The sequence below is a fragment of the Xenopus tropicalis genome, chromosome 8 (genome assembly GCF_000004195.4).
Source record: "Xenopus tropicalis strain Nigerian chromosome 8, UCB_Xtro_10.0, whole genome shotgun sequence".
NCBI classification, from domain to species: domain Eukaryota; kingdom Metazoa; phylum Chordata; class Amphibia; order Anura; family Pipidae; genus Xenopus; species Xenopus tropicalis.
In genome coordinates, this window is record NC_030684.2 from 104,218,724 (window position 1) to 104,236,900 (window position 18,177).

General features: G+C 37.0%; 1 protein-coding gene across 4 annotated transcripts in view; it reads right to left on the minus strand.

Moving 5' to 3' along the window:
- tmem260 (transmembrane protein 260) overlaps positions 1 to 18,177 on the minus strand; it is a 39,887-nt gene that overhangs the window by 9,986 nt on the left and 11,724 nt on the right. For all 4 annotated transcript variants that reach the window (XM_012969480.3, XM_002933742.5, XM_004917225.4 and 1 more), the window contains exons 5-7: positions 4,276 to 4,453; positions 3,860 to 3,973; positions 1,794 to 1,973 (exon numbers count right to left, since the gene is read on the minus strand). In XM_012969480.3, the coding sequence (XP_012824934.1) occupies positions 1,794 to 1,973; positions 3,860 to 3,973; positions 4,276 to 4,453 (472 nt within the window). The remainder of the gene's footprint in view (positions 1 to 1,793; positions 1,974 to 3,859; positions 3,974 to 4,275; positions 4,454 to 18,177) is intronic.

Below are 18,177 nucleotides of genomic sequence, written 5' to 3' on the forward strand. Positions count from 1 at the left end.
ACATAGTACAGTGATTACCAAACTGTGGGGCTGGCCCTCCTGGGGGCCTGGAGCAATAGCTAAGGAGGGGGGCTCAGCTGGAAAGCTAGTTATTGTGAGACTTAGGGAGAATGCCTATATGCTCTCCTACATACACCTAGAAGCCCAGCATGAAATTCAGTTGCATTGAGGGTGAATACTGTAGTCAAATAATGAAACAGTTGCTGTGTATTGCTGTGTACTGTATCAAAGAGATTAAAAGAAGCAAAAAAACTTCTTGTGAAGAGGCCTTGGAACACTTTCAGCTGAAACTAACAGATAATGAAAGAATAAGATTGTAGAGAGGCTGTAACCAAGATCTTTTAAGTTTGTTTCAATACTTGATGTTTTAGAACTTTACTAATAAAGCTGTACATAACCCATGTGATTTTAATTTGAAATTACTAGTTACAAAGAGAGAATGAATGTTATGCCCAACTAGCATTGATTGGTTTATTGTAAAAGTCAATTGCAAGGGTAAAAAGCTATTAGGGTAGAACCCTAGGCAATGTTTGCTCTACGACCCATGCTCATGTGCACACACAAACATTTTGCAGCGCGCACATAAAACAAAACTGTGGTGCACACATTATTTAGCGCGTAAGTAGTTTTTGTGCACATGTGAAATGGAAATTAGAGGGACTATTAACCTTAGGCAGAGTCAACTGGTGTTCCTTTGTTTAGGCAGAAGTGACCAACCTATGACAAAAAAAAAGTCTGCAGCAGCTCCATGCTGGATGTCATACCAAGCATACAGATAAAAACATCATATGATCTGGGTATTGTGGGAGCATTTAGGCATAGAGAAAGTGATGAAATAATGGCATTAAGAATGGTATCAATCCCCATTATGTAATAAATAGCACAACGTTTTCCCAGGTGCGGTAACCCATAGTGACCAATGGGATGTTTGCTTTTAAACAGGTGACCAGTAAATACTAAGTGGTGATTGGTTGTTGTTCCTTATTATGCATAACTCCCAATCAGTTATTAATTTATATGTTATGGCTACACAACTCTAATGGTCTATAAGTCTTAGGATATATGCTCCAATGAAACAGTAAGCCGACATTTTAATAAAATAATACAAATACCTTGTGGCATAGAGCAAGTTTACACTATACTGTATTTATTCAGTTTTATTTGCCTTTGTTGAATTAATTGGTTATATGGTGACTTTGCCCAGCCTATTTCATGTACGAGTCATGACATCATCTCAGTTATACTATGGGGCAGATTTCTCAAACTGTGAAATTAGACTCACCACAGAAAAACTCACCCATTCTGTGTTTACAGTGTATTTATCAAATAGTAAACTCTAACTTTCATCCACTGATAAATACGCTTCTAAAAATCCTTAAGTAATGAAAAGAGAGTTGGTGAATTTTTCTGTGGTGAGCTCTAATTTCACACTTTGATAAATCTGCCTCTATGTCTATTTTACACTTGTATAAAGCTTCTGTAGGAACACCCTATATTGTAGCTACAGGAGGCAGCAAACAATGCAATAAGACTTCTTTTGTAATAAATATAACTGGCATGTCAATTCAAGTGTACCCATACAGTTTTTGGTTTTTTTTTTTAAATAATAATTGACTAATGTTCCAGTCACCTAAAATGACAAATCTGAGGAAAGTCATGCTTAGGTTACCAAAATTTGATAGCATTTATGAGAAACCCCCATCCATCCAATGATCCATAACTTGTATAATATAATTAAATAAGGAAATCACACTTAATAAACATAGTTATTCTAATAACAATTGAGAGCTTACCAGACTGAATGTACCATACTCCTCTCGAAGGATATGAGTAATGATCCCTTGAACAGTTGTCTGATCTCCCCAGGTCCATCTTGCTCGATTCAAATATGATGAGACAATTAAGTACAAGTAAGGAGAAAGCCCCACAGCAAAGCATATTCCCAACTTCAATAAGCCATACAAAGACAATTCCTGCATCAGAATAGAGTATAATAAATAAAACATTTGTACAGCCTCCAAAAATGGCCATAAACAGGAAAAGAAAAACTTAAAATACTTATTTTAATACAGAAAACGTCTCAGCTCCTTATATAAATGCTGTCAAAACTGAATGACTTTGGGGATTAGTATGGAATTGCTTTAAACTGATCTCTTTTGCATGGACTAGTAAAAATGTAAGGGAAGCAGAAATGCAAGACTTCTGAATATCATGCTCCCTTCAACTCTTCAACTGAAATAATTTCATGATATGCATAGGTAGAGAGGAACTGCAAGGCTGAGATAACTCACATAGAAATGATTAAAACTTGGCTTATGTTGCACTCCACAGAATAAACCAGAGGGACTTACAGTATCAACAAAATGAGGGCAAGATTCAGCATGTGATCACTCAGATTGTATACAGAGCTCAAGGCACCACAAACACCACCATTCAGGCTGTCATAATCTTTAAAGTGTTACAGTAGCTTTGAATAAAAGGCAGAAGTCTAAATTAGTGATGTTCGGGTCACGAAAGACTCAACCTGCACCCAACCCTATCCCACAAAATGTTGCCATTGTTGGACCTGAATTAAGCTCTACGGGGCAGGGACCTCCTTCATCTTGTGTTTCTGACTCTTATTGCAACTGCACCTTGTATTTATTTATTTATTTGTATTTATTGTTGTACTTTGTATTTATCCATTATCTTTAACCCCCTGTCTGTATTAATTAATTCTACTGTACAGCGCTGCGTACATAAGTAGCACTTTATAAATAAAGATATACATACATACATACATACCCAACCCATACCTGCATCTTCCTCCTTTGTACATTACTTATGTGCGCAGCTCTGGTTCCAAGAATCTTTGGGAGCAGCGGAGTAGTGTATTTTCCCTGTCTGACCTGCACCCAACACAAACCCTCCACACCTGAAGGTAGGTTTTCAGTTCTGTTCCAGTTTTCAGACGGACAGACTGATTTTCAGAAGGGCTGTTTGGGTAAAAACTGCCTGTCTGGATTTCCAAATTAGGAAATCTGGACAGGATATTGAACTGAATGGCGCAACGATCAGCCAATCGCTGACCGCCACAATATAGTCCTTCCCCTAACATCATAGTCCCACCCCCAGTCCAACTCCCAAGCCACAATAGGTAGAAACCCTACCCATGTGTAGAACTCGGGTCCTGCGGGTTACAGGTCAACCTGCACATTGCTAGTCTGAATGGAACAAATCTAAAATTATAAGTAACGGTTTTAAGTTAAATGGTTCCATCAACATTGTAGGAAAGTCTCAGCGTTATTATATTGACTGTATAAACAGTAAAAATATTGGGCTTTTGTCTGGAGTCCATCATCATATAGTTCATTTCTCTTTATGTTTCTCTAATAAAAAACAACACTTAGCAGAGTAGCTCTGGAGAAAAGACACTGATAATGATTTTACACATAAGGCAAGGCACATGAGCATTTGAGACAGAAACTATATTCGTTTATCCAGCCTGCTTGTATTTTCTCAGAACCTGGAAGTTATGATATGCCAACAGTTCCATATGGCAAAAGGCATGGTTTGGTAGTCCCTGCTCTTGGGAAAGTTATTGGGGGTTACTATTTACATCACATAACCTTAACCCAATCATATTCAGTCTATCACTTTTTATAGCCCCTTGCAAGTAGATCATCAGTACAATTGTTAAAGCTAATTAAAGACAGTTCTCGTTGTTGCTACAGAGGGCAATTTACCACAGGTTATGGTATAAAGTGCAAAGTAAGAGTTTTAGAAATACATTAGGATTCCTTGATTTAACAGAAGTAAATGTGTTCAAAATATATAAAACTTGACTGTATGGATGGGTTTTATAAAATAAATGACAAACCTGTTTATTAAACTGGAGAAAAAGGACCCACAACACAATGCTTGCAACATAGAAAACAATAGTGTGCTGATTGCACAGGCTAAGTCCACAGCAGAAAGCACCAAATTGAGATATCTGGTAGTGGGAGGTAAGAAGAAAAGAGAACATTTACCACCGACATAGCAAATTTATTCCTCATCACTAGTACTTTTCTGTGAACTTGGCTTACCCCAATTAAAACTGCTTCTCTCTGAGGATCTTAAATAGGAAACTATAACTTTTTATGACCAATACATTTACTAAGGGGAAAAAAACAGTAGCAGAAATTGGTTCCAAAACAGATTCAGATCAGATTCAGGAATATTTCTTATTTAAACATATTAAAAACTGAGCAATACCTCTCTGTGCAGTTATTTAGTCAGGAAAATAAAGATTACCTTTGATCTGTCTTTTGTAGTCTTTGCCTCCTCAAACCCTACTGTAAGAGCCATAAGCAGCCCCACAAACAGATTGTTCAGGCTGAAAACCTCTGCTGCAATGGACCAGTGCCATGTTAGACGGGAAAACGAAAACAACCCTGAAGCAAGGATTCCTGCTGCATACGAGCCAGTAAGCCTGCAAACACAGATAACATGAAATCGCCTTTTGCAACATAAAAAGGTCTATTTGTTATGCATCTTATATTATAGCACAGATCATTACAGCTAGCAAGAGCAGTTTGGTGTGTAATATTTTCACAAACCATTGCATGACACACTATTAATTAGAAAAGTACAGAATACATAGCTAGTGAGAGCAACTGTTTAATATTCAAGTACCTGTGGCATATCCCTTAAGGTACAATAGGGGGTTTGGAGCTTTTGAGATACTTGCCAAGTTGAATTATAAATGCCAGCAGAAGCAGGAAACTAGAAAAGAAATACTGGAGTGGAACAGGTCCTTGTGTACAGAAACAGACGATTGAACCGCACAGAAGGGAAAAATATATCAATTCATGGAAACTGATCTTTCTGAATGTTTGGCTTTTCATTCCAAGACTCAAAATTCTATGCTGTTAGCTGGGACTAGATATTTTATTTTAGTTACTGGCGCTCTCTACTGCATCTGCTTTCCATCCACTGTGCTCCCTAGAACAGATTCATACTGATTGATTGATTGAGTTAGAGAAGTCTTACAAATTGGAGGAGTCATTTGTATTTTTCTTATACTGTACCCACTGAAGTGCTTATTGACCCATTCAACATAAAAATATTACTGATTTAGAAGCATTAATGTCTCAGATTTCTGGTTTGATTACATCAAGGGTCTATGTGGAGTTTGTATATCCTTCTTATGTTTGTATAGTTTTTGTCTGACAAATCAAAACATAGCTTAACTAACCTCTCATCAATCTGTGCCTAGTGTGCCTGTGTGCGTTAATGTGCATATGATAAGCAAGTTAGATGGTAAGCTCCAAGGCAGCAAAAACTTGTTCTTAAAGCATGTTTATAGGGGATCTAAAAATTAAGTGACTAATGCTTCTCAAACTATGTTTGCCATTTGCATTCATTATCTATATTTAGCAGTTTCTTGGATACCAGCAGTTTAAATGGGTAGTTCAGCTTCCAGTTAACTTTTGCTTTTCAGTTTAAATTGGCCAATTCTTAGCAACTTTTAAAAAAGAATTTTACAATGTTTAAAATAATTTGATTTTCTCTTCTGAGTCTTTCACAGGGGTGATTTTTGCCACAAAGCCACCTAAGGCGGCTTTTCTTTGATGTTGCTCTCTTTAACTCATGCACTTACCTTTAGGAGGACTAGAGGGGCTCTATGCACAAGAAAAGGCAAATTTCCAGTTTAGTAACAAAAAGTGAAATAACTAACAAACTACAAAAAATAAAAAAAATGAACTTTAAAAGTTACCAAGAGTGGCTTTTGTGTGGCACAGGTACCGGAGGCAAGATCCTTGCCTCATTGCAGGAGCGTCCCTGCTCTTTCCAGGTTTTCAAAAAAGGGTCACTGACACCAGAAGCCAAAAGATTATTGCTCTACGAGGCTACAATTTCATTGTTATTGTCACTTTTTATTACTTATCTTTGTATTCGGGTCTCACCTATTCCAGTCTCTTGTTCAAAACACTCCCTGGTTGCTAGAGTAATATGGACCTTAGAAACCAGATGGCTGCTGAAATTCTAAACTGGGGAGTATTATAACTGGAGACTATTCTGTTGTTTCCACTATAAAAGTTTCAACAGAATTATGCCCCAATGCACATAGCATGATCCTTATATACTGGGTTTGCTGCAACGGAAGTACACAAAATCCAATTGTTGTCCAACCTCCAACCTCATTAATGCTCTTGTGACTGAATAGAAGCAAATCCCAACAACAAAGTTTCAAAATCTAGTGAAAAGAAGCCTATACAGAAGAGTAGAAGCTGTTATAGTAACAAATGTCAGACCAATTTCATACTAAAACACCTGGTTTGGAAATGGTGGACAGTCAAGTGCCTGGATACTTTTAGCCATAGAGTGTATGTTCAACACAAGCCTAATTCACTGAGCACAGGTAAACAGCCATGATCAAAAACTATGAACTGTGACAGAGACCTAGCTTTCTGATATTGGGTTTGATTGTGCACTCCAAAATGCTAATTCTACAATGTCATTCATAGACTCAAGGGACCCCAGTTCAAAGGGCAGCGAAGCAACCACAAAATTAAGAACCTTCCTCAAATGTTTGTTTCTTTGAAGGCTTCATTCTTTTTATCTGTATTTTACCAAAATGCTTAAACTGAAGCTCATCTGTCTGAAGGACCACTTTCCCAAAACTTTTTTGTATTGTTCAGAGCAACAAATTCCAATCGAGTTTTCTTATGCTTCTCAATTTTTCTCTTGTATCTACATTCATGTAGATTGGCTACAGTGCCATGGGCCTCCACTTCTTGATACCATTGCATACAGTGAACACAGGCATATTAAGATCTCTGAAGATGGATTTGAAGCCTTGGCATTGTCCATTCTTTCTAATGATTTTCTGTTTCACTGCCATAGTTCTATGCTTTTTCTTTTTTCTCCATTTTCAGTGTGGCACACAGAGACGATTCATACTGGTTAAATGTGTGTTTCTTATTTTGAAAGCAAGCAACAACGCTTCACTGTTTAGCTGGCTTAATTTGTGTAACTCACACAAAAAGTTCCACAACACCATGCACTCAAATGGTTTTTATAATAAGGTATTTTCAATTAATCCACAATTGTTTAAAATTTGTGAATATTTTATAAATAAAAAACAAATAAATATTGTTTAAACCAGTTTAAAATAGGGCTGGGCGATATACCGTTTAATACCGAATACCGTTTTTTTTTTTAAAAACTATATTCATTTTTCAGATACCGCAATACCGGGGTATCAGGGTACTCACCCCGTGCGGCCCGGTCTCGCGCATCCCGTTGTCCGCGGGACGTTGCACACATGCGTCCAGGTGCGCGTGCACGTCCACGACGCGCTGACGGAGCCGGTTCTGCGCATGCGTGGGGGGTATTTAAAGCTATCAAACGCCTCCTCCTGTGCTATGTTGTCTGCGGCCTTGCCTGGGAAACTAAGCCTGCCTGATTTACCTTACGACTTTCTGTTGCCGACCCTTCGCTTGCCTGACTCTGATTTTCAATACTGCAGTAATTATTCTCTAATTTATTAGGAAATGGGGTTAACACCTAATCATGCATGGAAAAAAAAAATACCGTCAAATACCGTGACACCGATATAATTTTGAAAAATACCGTGATATAAATTTTTGGTCATACCGCCCAGCTCTAGTTTAAAATGCTATAGATGCTCTATACATGTGAAGATATGATGATAGTATTCCTTTGAAATCACAGACAATTTGAAAATAACCCTACAATTTAAATAATTTGGAGTGAACAAAACCAAGTGTCTTGTTTCATATATGCTTTGTTAGATATATGCTGTTCTATATAAATAGAAATAATCCATCCATAAAATATAGACATATACCAAAAAAGATAAACACAGCTCATTTAAGAGTTGTATTGTATGATTTAAAACTGTGCGCAAACCAAGTAGGGCTTAAAAAAAAACCTATCACAATATTTAAAAAAAGACAATGTTGAGATAAAAAGGTTGTACGCTCCAATGCAACAGATTCTTACATCTAAGAACTCATGCTGGTTAAATTAGCTAAAAATGTATGGATATATTGCAGAACTAGACAGGCTTTCTTTCTCTGTAAAGTTCAGAGACAGACTTGCTCAAAGCAAATCTAATATCGAATATCCTCAGTGCTGTTACACAAATCAAATGTATCTCTATTTTGGAATAAATTACACATAAGAATAAAGACAAAACATTTAATAAACCATATTCTGAGTGATTAACTTCGTCATGGTCTTAAATGAAAGCCACATTTAAAAAACAATCCAACATGTGAAATGAGTTTTAAGACAAACAAGTCTCAGCATTGGTATCTTGAATCTGAGTAACTTGAATTATGAGTTCTTTTCATAGACAATACCAATTTTCTTGAATAACTTTCTTTAACACTCCAACACTGACAGCCTGGTTTATTGTGGCATCCATGATAAATCCTATGTAACACTTCCATAAAGGATGCGGCCTTCTTCCATTTAGCAACCTGGTGCAGAGTTAGCCCTTCATTAGGGTAATGGCTATTGGGCCACTTTATAAGGGAATCATATGCAAGAGCTAGTTGTTTAAAATGAAAACAGCAATAAACCATAACAATATCTGCTGGAATATTACTTATGAATGGGAAAGGATCTGAATAGAAAGATTAGGAATAAAAAGTAGCAACAATAATAAAAAGGTTATAATGCAGAGGTAATCATTTTTTGTAAGTTCTTTTGGGCAGGGCTCTCTTCTCTTGTATCGGTTATTGATTGCCTTATATGTTACTCTGTATGTCCAATGTATGAAACCCACTTATTGTACAGCGCTGCGGAATATGTTGGCACTTTATAAATAAATGTTAATAATAATAATAATACTAGACCCACAACACACTATAAAAGGAGAGCAACAACCCCAGAATACTACACAGTAACAAGAGCAGCTAATGACAGCCCCCTTGCACAGCATACAGCAGCATATTAGCATCTGACAGACAATGGCTAATTGCGCCCACAATACTCTAAGCCTTAATAGTCTAATTCCTAATAGCCACTGGACCACACAATTTTTATTATCAAAAGTTATACAAAATCACATTTATTGATGCACGCCATAAGCAAATTATACCACAGATTTAAATCCAAGGGGGAAAAAAAGCATTAATCAAAAAATATTGTTTATTTGCAGCAGGTAAATAAAAATGTCCAAATCATGTCTTAACATTGTAACCATGGCCAGCACAAAAGCCTGACTCTGTACTGAACTTGCTAGACAAGGACATGCATAATCAGAAGAGAATTTGTGTACGTTTTCAGCAAGATGTGTGATTTAGTTATTGCATTACTTGTTTAGTCTGTAATTAGAGACCCTACATGAACAGGTAGGGAGCAACTGATTGATTTATCTCAGGATGAGTTTCATGCAGTAAATAGGCAATATATAGTCCATACATTGTGAGATGCAATCATGGGCAAAAGAAATTTAACTTTTAGTACTTAAAACTTCAGTGATTTATTTTAGAAGCCAAATATGATACTAGTTTGATACAGTTATATTGTAAGCTGTATATAGCATTGACTCACTCCCTGTGTCTCTCTATTTTTATTACTGTCTTTAGTATTAGTAGTGCAGCGTTTGTCCCCCTCTTTGTACTACTACCATTCTGTTGAAATATATAGTCATATATAATTAAAGATAAACATAACAAAACTATTCTTTAATAGTATTATCATTATTATACTTATAAAGTTCCAACATGTTCCACAATGCTGAAAAGTGTTGTATATGTCTAATTTAAAACATAAAATACATTTTAAAGGAGAAGGAAAGGTTAAAACTAAGTAAGCTTTATCAGAAAGGTCTATGTAAATACAGCCATAAACACTGACAGTACTGCCAAATCCTTTGTGAAACACCACATTTCTTCACTTCTATTCTGTACACAAGAGATTCTGCGTCAGATTTCCTTTTCTCAGCTCAATGCTCCAGGGCATGGCATAAGCCTGTGCAGCTTGCTCCTCTCCCCCTCAGCAGCGAGAGACAAGCCAGCAGGAAAGATGCAGGCAGGGAAGCAATGCCAGACCAAGATGGCATCTGCTATCTTAAACAAACAAAGAGAGCTTCTAGGGCTGTTTACTCAGGTATGGCATTCTACAGAATCTAGTTTGCACTATTGTGACTAATCTACTGGAAATAAACTGCATAGTAGCTTTCCTTCTCCTTTAAAACAAATTACATTGAAAGCATTAGTGAACAGTCGTTCCTCATTAGAAATGAGGTAAATGTGGTGGGTGCAGGTTTATTACCTAGAGAAGCCAATAGAAGGTAGAGGGACTGCAAGTCCCGTAAAATCCTTTCATTGTAAGCAAAATCCATAATGTAGAAGGACCTTGGCGTCCTTGTAGCTAATAAACTTGGCTATAACAAGCAATGCCAGGAAGCTGCAAGGGCAAACAAGGTTTTTAGCTGTATTAAAAAGGGGCATAGAGCGCTGGTAAGGCCCCATAAATATATATATATATATATATATATTTTTTTTTTTTAATATAACGTTCAGTTTTGGTTCCCAGTGTTCAAACGGGACATTATTGAGTTAGAGAGGGTCCAGAGAAGGGCAACTAAGCTGGTAAAGGGTATGGAAAGTTTCAGTTATGAAGAAAGACTGGCCAAGTTGGGTCTGTTTACACTGGAGAAGAGACGCTTAAAGGGTGATATGATAACTATGTATAAATATATAAGGGGATCATATAATAATCTCTCTAATGTTTTATTTACCAGAAGGGCCTTCCAACTAACACAAGTGTGCCCAATTCGAGGGAAGAAAGAAGGAGGATGTTCCATTTAAATATTCGGAAATTATTTTTTACTGTGAAGTTGTAGAATACCCTCCCTAAATCAGCTTCAAGAAGGGATTGAATGGCTTTTTAGCAAATGAGGGAATACAGGGTTATGGGAGATATAGCGCTGTGCAATATGCTGATAGATTAGAGGAATCTGCTTGCAGGAGCATGCAATCTACTTACCAAAAAGGGGTGAATTTTATTGAAATAGGTCAAAGACATTCCTGGTAGCAGTGCAATTGATGAGCCATTAAGATATAGCAATTGGTCCGTATTTTAATTTTTACCACAATGTAAGTTTTTTTGAGCTAAAACTCGCAAACTCACAAATACAAACCTCCCACTGTATAATTAGAATCACAGGGGTAATTGGAAACCCCCATGCATACATAAAACGTGACGTAAAATTTTGTTTCTAGCTATACTAGTGTGTTTCTAGGTAAAATTAAACATTCTGTATAAAGGCAAAATTGGGTTTTGTTGCCCCAGCAAGTGGCCATTGACGTTAATGGCAGCCACCTGTAACCGGACACATGGGGTATTATGACCTAAAACACTTAAGTGCATGTTTTTGGATCAAAATCCACCTGTATGCATGGTGAATTGCTGGAAGCTGGCAAAAGCATTGGCTTCTTAAAAATCTGATTGAAACTGACAGCAGTGTGAACAGAACCATGCTGTTCTCAAATATATAATGATTGCTACATTCAACAGACTAGCCAGCCATAATAAGGCTGAACATTGAAAGAAAGAATTAGCAGATTTCTTCACCCAGTGGGAAATGTATATTGCAGCTGCAGGTGTGCAAATCTATTATACAGGTGCATATGTTCTATGTATATAAACACATACATAAGCACAGTCCAAGTGGTATACTCCAAAGTGATTGGTTCAAAAAACACAAATAGAAAATAAAGTTTAAAACAAAAGAAACTTCAGGTTCAAAGACACTATTAGAGCAGCATCCACATAAACAGCCACTCACAAATTTTTACCTACAAAAAATATTTCAGAAAGTGCTCTTGGTTTTAAAACACTTGAAAGTAAAACACAAAAAACACACGACAGGTAAAATACTCTTGGAGGCCACCTATTGAAAAGTGCACCTCACCTTTAAATGTAAAACCCAGTAACATACCACCACCCACCTTCTTGGGTAGGAATTCATATATCCAGGTCAGGAAGGTTTTTACAGCGGATTGTAAAATTAGAGGAAAATTTCCCCTTAAAAAAGATCATTGCTGCAGTAATTATGCATCCCATTTGTACATAATTAAACTGTGTTTTGCGTTTTTGTCATATGCAGTGCAGTCTTAATTTTCAATTAGACAAACGTCCATTAGCCACATAGAGACAATATGGGGTCCAATGAACAGGCTTTGAAGACCACAACTGCAACCCAGTCATTTAATATTGCCTAGCACTGGATCTTGGGGCCATACCTGACTAAATACAGTTTCAACAATCTTTTCAAAACCACCCAACAGTAATGTGGTAAATGAGCAGGCATACAATGGAGTTTTTTTAACCCATTGCTGCTCCCAGTGTTTTATTTTACAATCACACAGGTAGTGTTCTGTATCTCCATTCTAAGCATTGAAAGTGTGATCTCTATAACTTATCAAGTTGTCTTGATATAGCAATAACTTACCAACCTCAGTAGTGTTGGCAGACAGTTGACTCAATCAGAATGGCACCTTGGAGATCATTAAGAAGTTTATTCCCAACTGTGATAACAGTTAACATTCAGATAGGTCAAAAGATCATAAAATGATCCACTCCAGCAAATATATGTGTGTACATAAAATGGAGTCTAGAGATACTGCTGGGGGTGGAGGTAACAACAATGCATGTGTAACATGACAGGTAGCATCAGCAAAAATGCTATGGGGGGTCCGTGACACGTCCCCTGTCAGCAGGTGTCCTACCTGCAGTGTGTCAGCAGTATGAATATTTCATATTTTTGTACATGAATGTATTTGGGATGTGTTTAAAAATTTCACTCACATTTTCTATACAAGGGAATTTGTAAGAAGGTAAACATCCCCTTTAAGGGCTCTGCTGTGCCAAACGTTATATACATAGACAGATAGATAGATATACAGGAAGGGACCTATTATCTAGAAATTTGTTTCACTAGATTTTCTTCATCTACTTTTAGAAAAATCAGATGATGTTTTAGGTCACATTCATAAAAAATATTGTAAATTGTGAAGGGTTCACAAACTTTCAAGCACCACTGTACATACATACATGCCCCCAATAATATTAAATTGGGGATAAACAGAAAAACAAACTGGGGTTCAGGTCTGAGGTGACCCTAGGGTACAAAAAGCGCTCACAGAGAAAGCTATGTATAATATTTTTGTTGGAAAACTATTTGTTTATTCAGTACACTCCTACTTAGCAGCAGGCTATATCCAGAAATGTCATTAAAGAACAAGTAAACCTTTTTTTTCTATCAGTAAAATTACTCTAAACAGCCTCCAAAATTACCTACCTTTGTCCCAGCATTCTGTCTGGCTTGGTTCCTCAGTAAGAAGTTAATCGTTTTTCTTTGCTTCCTTGTGAAGCCCGCCCACCCACTTCCTGTTCAGTTCTCTCTTCAATTCAACTACCTGTAGTCAACCTGGAGAGCCTTCTGGGCATGCCTGGAGGCAGCAGGAGCCAGTCTGTGCATTAGCAGGGTTTTTCTTTTTTGATGAGAGACCTGAACAGGAAGTGGGGGCCGGCTTCACTCTGCACAAGGAAGCAAAGAAAAACTATTAACTTTTAACTGAGGAACCAGGTCAGAGAGTAATTTTACTGATAGAAAAAAAAAGGTTTACTTATTCTTTAACACAAATTCTCCAGTCACCCTATTTTCTCCCTGCCTCACCCAGTCACCAGTAGTAACAGCCTAGACACCCACTCTCTGTGAATAGCACCCAAATTGTTAATTCTCTCTCCCTCTCTGTCATGAAAAAGCACTGAAATATGCCCGACTATATCCCAATACACATTTAGAAACACAGAGCTTGGAGCATGATTAGGGGAGTGGACAAAACACAACCCAAATACAAAACCAATTGGTTGGCATTTCTGTATATCAAAGGGTCCTACAATTTTTAGCTGATTTTCTATTTTCTGACTGCTCGGTTCTGTGAGGCCAGATTTAGAATCATCCTGTTCCACCTTTTTAATATACAACTGACTTGTGAGCCTGAGGCTAATGGAAACATTAATATACTCACACAATACAGCAAACATTACAAAACCCTCTCTACATAGTTTCATATGGGGAAAAATCAGAGATTTCCTTTTTTTTTTTTTTTTTTTTTTGCAGAAATAAAACAGATTCAAGCAGCTCAATTTTTCCCTTAAGATAAAATTATTTTCTATAACCATTTTTTATGTATTTTTGCAACCAAAATACAAACTTTGTTTAAATAAAAACTGAAAGGCTGCAAAATGACATGGGGGAACAAAATAACAAATAAATAAAACGCTATTGCTATTATTTCCTCCAAGCCAGACTCGGCTTTGCACAACGCAGCAGGTCTTGAGGTAGCATAAGGGCGCCTTTATTTTACGTATGTATCAGTAATTAAAAGAAAAAAATGTATCCCTCCGCGCCCACCCCATACTAACATTTATCTCCATTTCCACAATAAATAATGTGTAAATGTACAGCGCTTTCCTAGCAGCAAAATACTCTGCAGGGAACAGATTTAGCAATTTAAATGTTTTATAAGTTTTTGTAATTGAGGAAACTTTTCATAATCTGACATTTCTTAAAACCACTTATTAGAAATTATGCAGCACAGTGGCTGTGGAAATATGAGCTCACTTCACAATTAGAAAGTCAGCCTGTGTAGCCTTGTCCTATTGTATGAAGTGGCATAAACCCCATGGCGGCCTATCAGCTAACTGGCAGGCAGGGGGCTGTGCTATTCAAAGTGAAAGATACAAGCTGCAGGGCAAAAACCTGGCAGCTCCCATCTGACCCCACAATCCCCTACTGATGACAGCTCCAAGCTCCATAGCAAATTAGGGCTTCTCATATTACAATTGGAGAAGACAGATTCCATTAGCAGTATCTGAAATTGAGTGGAGAGCTGCGCCGTTATCAGACTTGACTCATAAGCATTGCTATTAATCACAGCTATGATAGCATTTATATATTTCAGCTATCTGCAGTCACTGTGATATTCCGCTACAAAGGGTTGATGGGACTTAGGAAAGTGAACAATGGGGCTTTCCGGGAAAAGCAGAGTAAATCAAGAAAGTCTATGACTTCCGCACATTCTGAAGGGATTTCGGTTTACATAAATTTTCTCCCAATTGGAGACTGAGCTCTTCCTCATCTTACACATGGGATTTAGTTGTCACTCAATGGTAACAGCTGTGAAAAGGTGATGTGGCCCACCGCTCGGAATACTGCCTTTGCTTTTAAAGCAATTAACCCATGAGCAGGAGGATACCTGGTGATATCAAAGGGATTAGGCTAGGCAAAGCATTATTAACATTTCCTTCAACTAATTTTAACTCTGACTAGCTGTCAGAAGAGACTCCCTATTTCTAAAGAGTATACAGAAATATATATTTAAAGGTTTTCAAATTAAGTGTGGCTATCAGCATGCAAGGAGTGTACTTTGGAATATTATGGAAATTAAGCAAGCTTTTAAAGTAGCCCGAATAGACCAAATGCACTCTTAATACGGACTGGATAAAGGAGGGGAGATTAATTAGGAGCAATGATTGATACTCTTTGAATTGGAGATTCATTTTTTTAAGCGTATTTTATTCTTCCTTTTCCACAACAAACACTGTAACTCTCTTAAATTGGTATTAAATTCTGTGTTATGCTATAGGAATCTTACACAGAAAAGTGATTTCTGCAAGAACATTAATAATAAAGTCTGGTTTTAATTTAGGATATTATTTCCCCTTACTTATGTTCAGTTCAGAAACAACACACACACATATACATATATATATCTATATATCGAGAGAGAGAACAAACCTAAAAAACATTATGAAACCTAAACACTGGTTTAAAGATCATTGATCTACTTGATATTACTGTATTTCAAACACTATAAATTTATCACCTAGATTATTCTCTCTAGATTAGACATGTCATAAAACAACTTAGACAACTAATCAAACAGCCTTGGAAAAGGCTATATGAGAATCTACTGGCAATCAATATCATAACAGAAGTTAAAATGTAAAATAATAAATTAGACTACTATAATTAACTCCGACCATCCAAAGGGGGTAATGTTCACGTGAAGTTTAGAAAAGGCATGCCCTCCAGCAAAATACATTAATCTTATGGGACTGTATTAAAAAGAGGTAATATGCCAAGATTTGTATGGGGTATTAACTTAACATTTTGCAAATATTTATGGCCATAGGCTATAATGATTATGGTTAAGTGGTGCCACAGCAATATGTTAAACATTAAATACATTTATATACATATACGCACACACAAACACATATTATATATATATTGATTTAATATATCTGACACAAGCCAATAGCGGATTGTATTGAATAATAGGGAGCTGATTTATCAACAGTGGAGTGGTCCATTTCCTGGCATTTTTCCAGCAGATGGAATTGTATCACATTTATGAAGACTTTCCTAACTGTCGGAAAAGTGTTTAATGAACTGGCTCATTGATCAAAGCGTTTTGCAAAAACAAGTCAAATTTCAATGCTTGCTATGGGCATAATTGTAACAAGGCAAAGCTGAGTTCTAACACCTAAATGATTCAAGTCACAGAAAAACTATGAGCATTCCATTCATTTTAACACAATGATTGTCTACTGGGAGAATTAGTTAAAAAAAAAAAAAACTGGTGTAATGAAAGCATAATAAATCAGTAACAATCTTTTCTTTTAATTATGCGTAACTAGAATTACATTTTGTAAAAAAAATCTGACCCATACACATATCAATTGCCATTTCCTTAAACCCACAGACCAACTGAAACTTGCAAAAGAGATCAGTGATTTTGGATACAGTTGGGCAGTCGCAACAGGCAAGCACATAAAAGGCAGAGAGCTGTTAGGCGTTACAGTTATTGTACAAATGACAATGCCATTTTTTTTTAATCCTTCACTGTAATGTCTACAGCAAACGTGCCCTGCTGGTGCATTTATGTTCACAGTAGAAAGGTTTGCAGAGGTTAAGTTTGGGTCACAAGACAAATTAAATTGTAACAACCCAAGTGACATTGTATAATGTCTTCTTCCTCTCAATCAATAGGGCACTGTGAGCAGTATTACCATAGAGATGGCTTGCTCTTTACCGAAGGCTGTCTTTTGTTTGACAAGACAGATTTGCCACTTGAACTGTGATGTTCCCCAAGGACATGTACTTCATCAATTATTTGTATTCAGCATTTTAGAACATTTTCATATTCAAATCTGTAGGGTGCATAGTATGTGCAATGGCTGTTGCGGCACACAAAGGATGGCTTTCAGCAATGTCACAAAATGATCCCCCGTACTAATAAACGCTGATTCGCAGCTCATTTCTTTTTCTTTTCTAGTCTGTTCCATCTCGATATAGCTATCTTCTCTCTCCATATTTTGCCAAGAGATATTTCCTCATATTAGAAAATTCCACCTGCATGTAATGGTCTTTAATGTAGATGTATATTTGTAACGATTTTATATACACTGACAAAAAGTATTACAGGTCTGCACCTTCACTGACCAGAACAAATAATGCAGCTTTAGGGTGAAGACACACAGAGCTTCTAGTAGCAGCTACTTGTCACAGCTACAGAAATAGACGATGCTGATCATTTACTGATAATTGTCTCTACGTGTATTTCTGCAGAGGAAATTGTCAGTATTGTCTATGGCAGGGGATTTTCTGGAGATTAGTAACCGTGACAAGTAGCTGCTTCTAAGTAGCTCTGTGTGTCTTCACCCTTACTGGCAATTTATAGTCGATCGACCTGAGAGGGGTATTAGTGGCAAAGGTCAACTTGGAAATTAATAAAATTGGACTTGGTTTTTCTGGGTTTGGGAAATGTTTACCTGTTTACGCTCCAACTTTAAAAATACTATAGTCTACATTGTAAATGCCCCCCCCAACCTTTTTTACCCATGAGCCACATTCAAATGTAAAAAGACTTGGAGAGCAACACAAGCATAAAACATGTTCCTGGGGGTGCCAAATAAGGACTGTTATTGGCTATTTGGTAGCCCCTATAAGGACTGGAAGCCTACAGGATGTTCTGTTTGGCAATACATCTGGTTTTTATGCAACCAAAACTTGCCTACAAGTCAAGAATTAAAAAATATGCACCAACTTTGAGGCCACTGGGAGCAACATCCAAGGGCTTAGAGAGCAACATGTTG